The sequence below is a fragment of the Mustela putorius genome, unplaced genomic scaffold (genome assembly GCF_011764305.1).
Source record: "Mustela putorius furo isolate JIRA1106 unplaced genomic scaffold, ASM1176430v1.1 tig00004007_pilon_pilon_pilon, whole genome shotgun sequence".
NCBI classification, from domain to species: domain Eukaryota; kingdom Metazoa; phylum Chordata; class Mammalia; order Carnivora; family Mustelidae; genus Mustela; species Mustela putorius.
In genome coordinates this window covers 199,116-211,583 of record NW_025422145.1, presented here as the reverse complement: position 1 = coordinate 211,583, position 12,468 = coordinate 199,116, and the positions used below count along the sequence as shown (strand labels likewise).

The window sequence follows — 12,468 nt, the reverse complement described above, 5'->3', positions numbered from 1 at the left end:
GCTCAGAGAGAAGAAATGACCTAAATCACACTGTGGAATTAAGACTAAAGCCCACGACTGTGTTTACAAGTTGGCGTGTACTGTAGTCACCATTGGGGCTGACTGCAGATTTCTCCTCTATCTCAGTCTCCCCACAAAACCCAGAATTCAAGGTCACGTTCTCTCTCTTCTCTTTTGAAACAGGCTGCAGGCAATAGCAGGATGCTATGGCTAAGAGGATGGGTCCTCCAGGTGCTGAGAAATGCCCGGGGATTCTGTGGGCCTCAGCAGCCACTTCTACCTGACCCTCAGAAGATTGTGGCCACCTGGGAAGCCATCAGCCTGGGGAGGCAGCCAGTGCCTGAGTACTTCAACTTTGCCCATGATGTGCTGGACATGTGGAGTCAGCTGGAAAAGGTGAAGCCCACTGTGTCCTAGTGTCCCTCTTGGGCCGCAGAGGCTGCCTTAGTTATCCCAGTGTGACTCAAGGCTACAACACAGGTGGACATTTTGACTTGGGAATTTTGCAAGTCCTAAAACAAACTGTTAGCATTTAATCCTTAGGGGGGAAAAAAAAGAATTATGACCAAGTTTCATGAGCCTTAGGTACTTAGCCCAGTGTGTCTCATATTCCTGAACACACATCACAGAGTTGAGACAGTTATGCCCTCTTTGATTCCGTTCCCATCATTCTGATCAAGTGAAAGAGAAAATTTTGTTTTGATACTCTATCGTTAATATTGCTCTCACTGTTGTGTACTGAGAGAGCACAGAGGTGAGGGCCAGGAGAGAGAGAATCTGAAGTAGGATCTACACCCAGTGCAGAGTCCACGTGGTGTTCAGTCTCACGACCCTGAGATCATGACCTGAGCCAAAATCAAGAGTTGAACACCTAACTGACTAAGCCATCTAGACATCCCTATATTTCCCTTTTAAATAAGGAAAGAGCATGCCTGAGGCTCAGAGCTTTTCACAGATCATAGCAGATACTTAGAATTGAATTAAGATTATCTTGATTTCTTTGTGTGTCTCTGAGCATATACTTCCTTTTTTTTTTTTTTTTCTCTTCCTTAGGTGTCTGTTGTGTCTCTGTATTTTATAGTTACTTTTTTTTTATGTTAAGGATGCTAACCTTTTATAGTAAGAGACTATAAACTTTATCTCCATGCAATTTACTTATATTAATTTTAAGAAGAGCTTGTGTAAAGAAAAACAGTGAGGAAAATAATACTGTTCGCAGATTCAGTGAAAGTATACTGTTAGTGGATATAGTAAAGTATGAAGGTGGCTTTGCCGTTAGACATGGTCTTTGGATACATGCCCTAAGCCCTTTGGATCTCAGTTTTCTCACCTCTAAAAAGGAAGTCATACCATCTGCCTCCTGGAGTTGTTGTGAGAATAAAATGAGAAGCATATGTAGGAGATGGAACTGGGGTGCCCTGTTCCTGTCTATATAATCTGAGCTCTTTATCCATACTGGGATCATCCTTGGAGGATTTCTTCTAAAGATATATACAAATAGGGTTATATCAGCAAAAATGATAGAATAAGGACATTCTAAAATTTTGTCCTCTGTAAAAACAACAACAATAAAAATCTTGAAAATGAACCAGAATGAACCTCTTAGAACTCTGGAAACTAACCAAAGGCTGGAATATGTCAGGAGTGTTTATTAAAGAAGCACCCGTTAAAGATTTGGGTGAATCTCAGAATGCTCTGAGATTACCTCATTATACAAAAATAACATACCCCTTGATGATAGTTTTTGGAAGAGTCTAAAACATCTGAAGAAGTTCAACTTTCGGGAAACAGGAACAACCAGAAAATATTAGCCTCTCCATTATGTATGCATTTAGGAGCTTACTGAAGTCTGCCTTTGACAGGGTTGAACTGTATGTTTTTTAGAATTGATTCCATTGAAGCAGAAATTATAAAGCTGCAAAAAAAAAAAAAAAACCAAACAAACCCCAAAACATATCCCAAATTGGTCTAGATGGTCTAGATACTCAAAGTAACCTTTATTAAAATCTCAGTAGACTTCTTTGCAGAAATAGATGATCTTGTCCAGAGCTTCATGTGGCAAGGCAAGGGGCACCAAATAACCACAACAGTCATGATAAATACAATAGGACTCGCACTTCCCTATTTCAAAATCTACTGCTAAGTGACAGTAATAAAGACTGTGAGAAAAAAAAAAAGGTGTGGCACTGGTAAAAAGACAAGTATAGATGCATGGGATAGAATTGAGAGTCCAGAAATAAATCTATGGTCGGTTGATTTTCAACAAAAGTGCCAGTAAATTTAGGGAGGAAAGAAGCATCTTTCCAACTAGTGGTGCTGGCACATATTATATGATTCTGTTCATATGAAATATCCAGAATAGGCAAATCCATAGAAACAAAAAGTAGATTAGTGGTTGCCAAGGGCTGGCGGAGGGGGGGAGGTGGATATAGGGAGCTCCTGCTAATCTGTATGGTATTTCTTTTTAGGATAATGAGAATGTTTTGGAATTAGGTTATGGCAATGATTATACCACTTTGTGAATATATTAAAAACCATTGAATTGACCTTAAGGGAAAAGCTCTCATCTTTTCCCCATTAACAATGATATTTGCTGTGGGGTTTTCATAGATGGCTTTTATGATACGAAGGTATGTTCCTCCTATCCCTACGCTCTGAAGAGTTTTAATCAGGAAAGGATGCTGCATTTTTTCAAATGCTTTTTCTGCATCATTTGAGAGGATCATAAGGTTCTTGTCTTTTCTTTTACTAATGTGATCTATCACACTGATTGACTTAAAATATTGAACAGCCCTTGCATCCCAGGAATAAATCCCACCTGGTCGTGATGGATAATCCTTTTAATGTACTGTTGGATTCTGTTGGCCAGGATCTTGTTGGGTATTTTAGCATCCATGTTCATCTGGGATATTGGTCTGTAATTCTCCTTTTTGATGAGGTCTTTGCCTGGTTTTGGGATCAGGGTAATGCTGGCCTTATAGAATGAGTTCTATTTTTTTTTTTTTTTTTTTTGAAACAGCTTCAGTAGAATAGGTGTGATTTCTTCTTTAAATATTTGGTAGAATTCCCCTAGGAAGTCCTCTGGCCCTGGAGTCTTGGTTTTAGGGAGATTTTTGATTACTGCTTCTTGTATCGTTGAATAACACTACATCAAAAACTAATGATATGTTGGCTAACTGAACATCATTTAAAAAATAAAGTGAAAAAAGACCCATTGTTAAGTTGAAAATATCATAATTGGAAAATGCATTTAATACACCTAACCTACTGAGTAGCTTTGCTTAGTTTCAACATGCTCAGAACACTCATGTTAGTTAGATGGCAAAACTATTGGTTAACACAAAGCCCACTTTATAATATCTTTAAAAATCTCACTGAATTTTGCACTTCAGAATAGTGAATTTTGTGGTATGAGAATTATAGCTCAAAAAAAGGGGAGGACGCAGAACAGTATGAATCATATGCTACCTTTTGCATTAAAAAGGTGTTACGGAAAACAGAATATACTTATTTGCCTAAATACTGAATGGATTTACAAGAAACTAATAATATTGGTCACATTTGAGGCAGGTAAAGTGGGGAACAGGGTAGATGGGCGTAAGGATAGGAGTAAGACTTCTCAATGCATCTTTTCATTGTTTTGAATTTGAACCCTGTGACTAGTAATTACAAAAAAAAAAATTAAAAAACAACAAGCAAACAAAAATTCTCAAGAAATGTTTTCTATTTCTTTTCTGCCTACACTGCTGTCTAGGCTGGGCACCGGCCCCAGATCCCTGCATTCTGGTGGGTCAATGGCAAGGGAACAGAGGTCAAGTGGAACTTTGAGGAGCTAGGGGAGCAGTCCAGGAAGGCGGCTAATGTGCTCCAGGGTATGTGCGGCCTTCAGCCTGGGGACAGGATGATGCTGGTGCTCCCGCGGCTCCCAGAGTGGTGGCTGGTCAGCGTGGCGTGCATACGGACAGGTCAGTGAGCAGAGCTGAAGCTACCAGTTGGGACGGATACCACCTGCCAGAGCTTTGCATAGTCACATGGTTTGGGAGATGGAGAAAATCAAACCCTATTTGTTTACCTCCCTTTTGCCCCACAATCACAAACTTGATTGAACACAAGGGTGAGAAGGTAATGTAACTGATGAAAGCAGGTCATTGTGAAGCAATAGGGAGCACTGGGGACTGGAGTAAACTGGAGCTCACATGCCTCATTACGGGGGGTGGCAAGTGCTTCTCTTTCTTCTCATCTGTGAAATGAGAGTGCTGGCTTCAGTGGGGTCTTTCATCTTCCATTCTGAGATACTCAGGTGGTTTTTCAGGTGTCTGACTAAAATTTGTCCCTACTTTTTGCTTACTCTTCCCTTCTCCTTGAGAAAAGATGGACTCAGCTTCCTTCAGAATGGCTTTGGTTGAACTTACAGGAGTGCTGGAGCTCCCACCTACTATACTTACCCTCCTGCCTCCCACCCCAAGAGATCCACTCTCAACACTAGGATTTGTTGTAGCCTTTTGTATGCAGGCAGGGAAGACCATAGAGCTAGGCCATGTCTAAGGCAGTTTAATATATTGGAGATAATGGACCCCTAGGCTTACCTCCTGGATTCACTATCACAGCTCTACAGCATGTTAACCATGTGATCTTGGGCAAGTTATTCCATTTGATTAAGGCTAAGTGTCTGTCTTAGTTGTCGTTGTTGCAGTTTTAATCTGCAAAATGGGTATAATAATAGCACCTACTCTCCAGAGTTGTGAGAATTAAGTGAAATAATGCACATACAGTTCTTAGCATGTGTAATTCCTCCATAAACATATTCTGGATTTCATTATTATCATTATTGTTACCTTTTCCAGTTCAGCCATTCCACCCCTTTCTAATCTCTTCCTATTCCTGTCTCTGAGGGGGGTATCTGGTCTGGACCTCTTCATAAGGGTCTTCCCCTGCTGCCCCCCCCAAAATATCCCTTCTCTCTCTGATGCCAGGGGCTGTCATGATCCCGGGTGTCTCTCAGCTGACAGAGAAGGACCTCAAATATCGGCTGCAGGCATCCAGGGCCAAATCCATTATCACCACTGACTCCCTGGCTCCGCGGGTGGATGCCATTAACGCTGACTGTCCCTTCCTCCAGTCCAAACTACTGGTATCAGACAGCAGTCGCCCAGGCTGGATGAACTTCAGGAAACTCCTCCGGTAGGTTGGGGCTCTCTAAAGGACAACATGAAGAGGAGGCCACGGCTTTCCCCCTTAAACAATAGGAGATGGAATGCATTACTGACTACAGCGAGAGAGTAAACCAGAAAGGAGCACTCAATGTAGGGCCCAGATGGACCTGAGACCTAATCCTGGTGACCACCTTAAGATCCTTCAAAGTCACTCACTGAGCAGTACTACGATCGTCCTTAGTTTTTGTGGGCATCATTTGCTTCAGTATTGGTGATAGTGGTTGCAGAGCTATGAGCCAAAGTAAACGAGAGAACCCATATGATGCATTTAGGGCATAGTAGGTGATCAGTTAGCAATATAATAATAGCTACCATGCATTGTGTGCTCAGTGTATGCTAGGCATAGTGCTGGGTAAGCGTTTACATACATTCATTCATGTACCACAGATGTGATGAAGACCTGTTTTGTTTTAAGTGTTGTGTTTGGTGCTCAGAGCCCAATAATGAATCATACATCATCTTATTTAATCCTTGGAAAAAACCCTATGAAATGCACTTTAACCCAATTTTACAGGTGAAGAACTGATAACTGACTTATATAAGATGCGAACAGGCAATTACATCAAACAGAACCAAAAGCCCTTTGTCTTTGAGCAATGCCCTGGTGGAAGCCTACCTGGGAATTTGAGATTTTGTCCTGATCAGAGGCAGAAGCGAAAAGGGGCCCTGCCAGGGGTCTACACCATTAAATCACAAGTCCCACGGACCAACTGCCTCACATTCACCTGGGTGTTGTTCTACTTTATTTAATTTATTCATTTTTCCTTTACTAATATCAACATTTGTTTCCTATTAGTATCTTCATTTGAAAAAGGACTATATGCTGCATTCTCTTAGATGTGTCCCAATTTTTAGTATAAGACCCATAACCATGCATTATAAATAATGTATTATATTTTCCAAAATATTATATTTCCAACATATGACTTTTTAATCATATATTATTATATTTCAGTATAATGATTAGGAGCAGAAACTGAAACAGAAAATATTTAACATGTGTAGGTAATAAAGTTAGGTACAAAAGATATATTTCGAAGTTTGCATGGACATGGTAAATACTCTTCAGATTATTCTTGACTACTCTAGAAAGTAAACTTTCTACCATGAAATTATGGAAAATTCTCTTTTTAAAATTTTATTTAGCTATTTATCTTTGGGTGCTGTTTTAAATTCAGGTTTCAAGGTCCCCCATCTGACTGACTTAACAGGACATAGCTGAGCAAAGGCCCCGGGACTCTGTGTTGTAAAAGATCTGCCCAGATGATTCTGATGAGCTGTCAGGTTGGCCTAGCTGAGTGATTCTCAGTTTCAGCTATCTTTAGAATTACCTGAGGAGCTTTAAGAAAAAAAGCAAAAAAACCCCACAGGGGTGCCTGGGTGGCTTAGTCGGTTAAGCATCCAACTCTTGATTAAGCTCAGGTCATGATCTCAGGGTTGTGGGACGGAGCCCTTTGTTGTGCTCTGTGCTGGGCATGGAGCCTGCCTAAGATTCTCTCTCTCCCTCTTCCCACCACCTCCCCAACCTTGGCCCCTCCGCTTCAAGTACACACTCTCTCAAAAACAAAAAGCAAAAAATAAAACCACCCCCACAAAAAAATTGCAATGCCTAGCCCACCATTGAAGATTCTGGTTTTTCTCTAGGGTGGGGCGTTAGCGATGGGATTTGTTTTAAAAACTAACCATGTGTTCCTATGGTGCAGCCAGGGTTGAGACCCAGTTGGAGAGAAGATTCTCCAGATCACAGAACTTTAGGAATTGCCCAGATCTCAAATCTCTGAATTGAAGAAACCCTTCAGCCCTAAACTATGGGGAATTGAGGTGGGGGTGAGGCTGTGGCCCAGTGTGAAGAAGCACAGGCATGGAAACGGGCATGTTCTTCCAGAAGGTCCTCCTGCTTTAGTGGAGGAGCACAGGCACTTCAGACAGAGTTACTGCACCATTTTTGAGCCACCATTTCCTTATTTACAAAGGCTGCTAACGATGGTTGTACTGACCCCGGAAGGTCATTGTAGGCCTCAGAGATGCAAGCTGGAGCATCCAGCACAGTGCCTCATGGTAGTAGTATCTATTAAAATGGTGGCCAGTATTGTTATAAATATTATTATTATTACGACTCTTTTTACTACTTGTAATGCTACCGAGGATTTTTATATCTTACAGCGAGGCATCCACAGAGCACAACTGTGTGAGGACCAAGAGTCAAGACCCTCTGGCCATCTACTTCACAAGTGGCACCACCGGAGCGCCCAAGATGGTTGAGCACTCCCAGGCCAGCTACGGACTGGGTTTTGTGGCCAGTGGAAGGTACCAAGGGACAGTTCATCTGCTGAGTCCAAGGAACAGAAAGTAGGGAGTGAGCTGGAGGAATGTGAGTAAGGGACGTAGTGGTAAGACTGAGGTCAGAGAGCTAACAAAGTGGCAAATCCAGTAGTATCTGAAGGCTTTGGGCTTTACTTTGAGCGAGGTGAGAAGCCATGGGAGGTTTTTTGGTTTTATTTTTGTTTTTAATTGTGGTAAGAGATGCTTCACCTAAAATTTACCATTTTAACCATTTTCATTTTTAAACTTCAGTGTAATTAAGGACATTCACATTGTTTTGCAATCATCTCCACCATCCATCTCTAGAACTTTTTTCCATTTCGCAAATCTGAATCCATGTGTATTACATAATACACATTACACAATAGTTTGGTATTCCCTCTCGCGTCTGCCCTGACATTCATCATTCTGCTTACCGTCTCTGAATTTGATTACTCTGGGAGCTGCCTGTGGGTGGAATTATACATATTTTTCCTTTTATGTCTGACTTATATCACTTAGTGTAATGTTCTCAAGTTTCATTCATTTTGTAGCATGTGTCAGAATTTCCTTTCTTATTAAGGCTCAACAGTAGTCCCATATATGTGACATTCCAATGCAGTTTATCCAGTCACTCATGGATGGACAGTTGGGAGGCTTCCCATCTTTTTGGCTGTTCTGACTAGTGCTGCTATTAACTTGGGGATATAAGCATCTATTCAAAACTCTGCTTTTAATTCTTTTGGCTATATTCCCAGAAGTGGAATTGCTGGATTGTATGGTGATTCTATGTTTAATTTTCTGAAGTACAGTGGAGTTTTTGAGCAGTGACTTGATCTGATTTTTTTTTTTTTAAAGGTTATCTCATGAGTTTGTGTTGAGAATCAACTGTAGGGGGCAAGAGATGAAGTAGAGACTGACTTCAGAGGCCAGTGCATTAAGAGGGAATGGTGGAGGCTTCCCCAGGGGGAGTGAGAGGAGCTACGATTCTGAATGTATTTTGAATGTAGGCCTGGAAAGATCTGTTGATGGGTTTGACATAAAGCAAGAGAGAAAGTGAAGAGTCAGGGATGATGCCAAGATTTATGGCCCAAGCAACCAGAAGCATTAACTGATAGCGGGGAGGCTGGGATCAACTGTCTGGTGGAACACAAGGACTCCGTGTTTGGCACTGTAAGTTTGAGACGCATGGTGGACATCTCCATACCCTGAGTTGAGAATGGAGATATCGGGGAGGCAGTTGGAGATTCATGTGTAGAGTTAGTGGGAAAGATTCGTGGTGGAATTATCAGTAAAGTAGTACTTAATGCCATGAGATTGGATGAGATCGGTGAAAAGTAATGGACACTAGGAAGAGAAGAGGCCTCAGCACTGAATGCCTTAGGCCTTTCCACAACAAAGGGAGAAGCAAGGAAAACTCAGAGGAGAAGACCAAGAAGAGCATCTAGGTAGGTTGAGGACCGGAGACCATATGTCCCCAAATCCAAGTGCAGAACATGATCACTTTTCTATGCTCGCAGGTACTGCTTCCCCTTCCTGGGATGTGGTTCCTTCTCTGCCTCCCCAGTGTAGCTCCTGTGCATCATTACATCTCGCTTAGACCCCACCTCCTCTGGGGAAGCATTTCTCAGATTCCATCTCCATTCTTTCTCTGGGTTTGGTGCCCATTCTCTGTAATTGCATAAAGCTATTGGTTTAACCCTATGAAAGCTTGTTCTCCAGGGGCCTCCTTGATGTTTATACTTACCAACCTGCAAGCCCCCCAAAGCAAGACTAATCATTCTTTCCTACACTCTAATGCCAAGTCCAGAAGAAGTATTGGATGAAGAAAGTGCCCTCATCACATTGTATGGAGATTATGTGTCCCCTTATAGACCACTCCCACTAGACTGTGAACTCTTGAAGGCATGGAATCTGTTTTTTTTTAATTCTATATCCTTCCCTTAGGGCATAAAAAGCAAGAATATGCTCAATAAATGCTTGTTGAGACAAAGACTGACTATGGTTCTTGTACAGATTTGATAACTGTCATACCCACAAGTGAGTACTCGCTGTGGGAGAGGTTCCAAAGAAGGTGAAATGTAATCCTTTTTAAAGGTCGAAGCATTGCTGAGGGTTCTGACGTTCTTTAATTTTTGGCAGGCGGTGGGTGGACTTGACCAAATCAGACATCTTCTGGAACACGTCTGACACTGGCTGGGTTAAGGCAGCTTGGACCCTCTTCTCTGCCTGGCCTAATGGATCTTGCATTTTTGTGCATGAGCTGCCCCGAGTTGATGCCAAGATTATTCTGAATGTAAGAAACAAAAACACGGCTTGTGTGTTGGATGTAAATGAGATGAGTGGAATTTAGGTTTTGAATTTGCAGGAGAAAAGGCATGAATAAGTGACCATAAGGCTTCTTTGGTATGGATAGCAAACAAAATGTCTCCCAGGACCTTCTATAATCTGACTCCTGCCCACCTTTCTACCTTCAATTATTGCCTATCCTCTAACTAGATCCTTAGAAATAAGACAATTTCATATATCTGCATATTCTGTTTTTTCCTGCATTGGGTTCTTCTCCGTCTACCACTTTCTTCCCTATGCTCCTGTTAAAACCCTAGTTATTTTTCAAAACTGCGGTGAAAATAATAATCAGAGTGTGTTCTTTTTTTTTTTTTTTTTTTAAGATTTTATTTATTTATTTGACAGAGAGAAATCACAAGTAGATGGAGAGGCAGGCAGAGAGAGAGAGAGAGGGGGAAGCAGGCTCCCTGCCGAGCAGAGAGCCCGATGCGGGACTCGATCCCAGGATCCTGAGATCATGACCTGAGCCGAAGGCAGCGGCTTAACCCACTGAGCCACCCAGGCGCCCCCCAGAGTGTGTTCTTAACACGTTGATTATCTTTGCCACAGTCAAGCTCACCATCATCATTATTCACTGAGGGCTTGATCAGCCAGTATATGCCTTGTTCCCTCTATTGCCCCCAGGCCTTACATGGTATATTAGTTATCTTTGGTAGTCAATTACCCCAAAACCTAGTGGCTTAAAACAAATATTTATTATCTCAGTTTCTGGTGGTCAGGAGTCTGGGAGCAGCCTAATAGCTAGTTCTGAATCAGGGCCTCTCATGAGGTTGTGGTCAAGATGTCAGCTAGGTATATCCGTGTTCCGAGCGACATTATTACTAATAGCCCAAAGGTGGAAGCAACCCAAGTCCCATTGGCTGATAAATGGATAAACAAAATGTACCACATACATACAATGGAATATTATTCAGCCTTTAAAAAGAAGGAATACGCATGCTATATCATGGATGAATCTTGAAGACATTATGTTAAGTGACCTAAGCCAGCCACTAAAGGACAGATACAGTATGGTTCACTTATATGATATATTTAGAGTAGTTAAAATCCAGTTTCCCTGCTCCATCTCCATGAAGTTCCACCCCAGTACCTCTGAGATCTTCTGTCCTTTGTTTTTGCTTAGACTCTCTCCAGGTACCCGATCACCACCCTCTGCTGTGTTCCCACCATCTTCCGGCTGCTGGTACAGGAGGATCTCACCAGGTACAGCCAGCCCATCCGTCTGGTGCTTTGGGGACCTAAATATGTGAATATACAGCAGTATATGCCCACATGCACACCCACCCTCTCATACCGACTCTGTTTCTCTCACTCTGTCCCTGTCTCATCTCCCTCTCTCTCTCTTTCTCTATATATGTCCACACACACATGCATATACACATACGTCTGTGATTCTTTCTCTCCATATAGAATACATATCTGGAATATTATATATATCTGTGGTCCTCTATCTCACACACACACACACACACACACACATGCTGAAGCATACACTTCTATATCCTTTGCACATGCCCCATAAAAATCCTCTGTACCACCACTCCCTACCCAAGAATTTGTATCCAGATGGAATTGGATAGATTTAAGATAGTCTGGAATTTTAGCACTTGAGGTGGGCTGTCTCTCCATCATACATGCACAGGCCATTCTCTCAGCAATATGTCTGCTACTTGTGTGAGGATGGAGAAATTGTTGGGTAATTGTTAGCCACCTGTGGAATGGGATTTGTGGCCAGGGCCTGAGGTCTGGTGGGACCAGCAAGCCCACCACAATAGATGTTCCATCCCTCAGCCCCATATGAACTCCATCCAGCCACTCTCTGAGTGAATGTCATTGGGTATCCCACAGAAGGCAACCAGACACTATGTGCATGTGGCTCCCATCCTGGGTGCGTCCAAAGCAACATCTGATAGCAGGACAAGTCTAGTTGCTGAGGTGTGTGGAAAGAGACCTATGCCTCTTCAGTAACTCACTGACTGATCTATGTCTGCCTCTTCTGTTCTCTTTGCTCATCGCATGTATCTGTCCTTGAAGAACCTAAGGGGGAGTTTTTACATGATTCCCCTGTTGAATTCTTTGTTTTAAGAATTTATCCCATTCATTGATCTCTTGTGTACACTTCAAGATCATTATTTTAACTGTAAGCAAACTCGGAATGATTTAAGAACAATTTTGTTGAAAGCTACTAGATAGTATTAATTAATAGTCAAACCAAGTTTATCCAAAGCGGAAAAATTGTTGAAATATATTTGCAACCACTCATTTTTTACATTTTGGATAATCTGTTGAATGGAGGGGTGGTTTTATAACGTATTTAATATCTGTAGGAATTTGGGGCCCATTTGTTAGAATTGTCAGATTCTTAGGGGGCTCCTTTCTGCCCTACAAATTTGCAACTGATTCATTCCTACCGGACTACTTTCTACCTTTTAAATTTGTAACGATTTATCTTTTCTTTTTAAAAAGATCTTATTTATGTATTTGAGAGAGAGAGAGAACACAAACCAGAAGGGGAGGGGCAGAGAGAGTGGGAGAAGCACACTCTCTGTGGAGCAGAGAGCCCGATGTGGGGTTCAGTTCTAGGACCCTGAGATCATAACCCAAG

At 41.9% G+C, this 12,468-nt stretch overlaps 1 protein-coding gene across 4 annotated transcripts in view; it reads left to right on the top strand.

Annotated features, from left to right (window-relative positions):
* The window catches only part of ACSM5 (acyl-CoA synthetase medium chain family member 5), a 34,420-nt gene that overhangs the window by 7,631 nt on the left and 14,321 nt on the right, over positions 1-12,468 (top strand). For all 4 annotated transcript variants that reach the window (XM_045072139.1, XM_013055118.2, XM_004750271.3 and 1 more), the window contains exons 2-7: positions 184-396; positions 3,755-3,965; positions 4,974-5,181; positions 7,377-7,520; positions 9,657-9,810; positions 10,987-11,066. In XM_045072139.1, the coding sequence (XP_044928074.1) occupies positions 184-396; positions 3,755-3,965; positions 4,974-5,181; positions 7,377-7,520; positions 9,657-9,810; positions 10,987-11,066 (1,010 nt within the window). The remainder of the gene's footprint in view (positions 1-183; positions 397-3,754; positions 3,966-4,973; positions 5,182-7,376; positions 7,521-9,656; positions 9,811-10,986; positions 11,067-12,468) is intronic.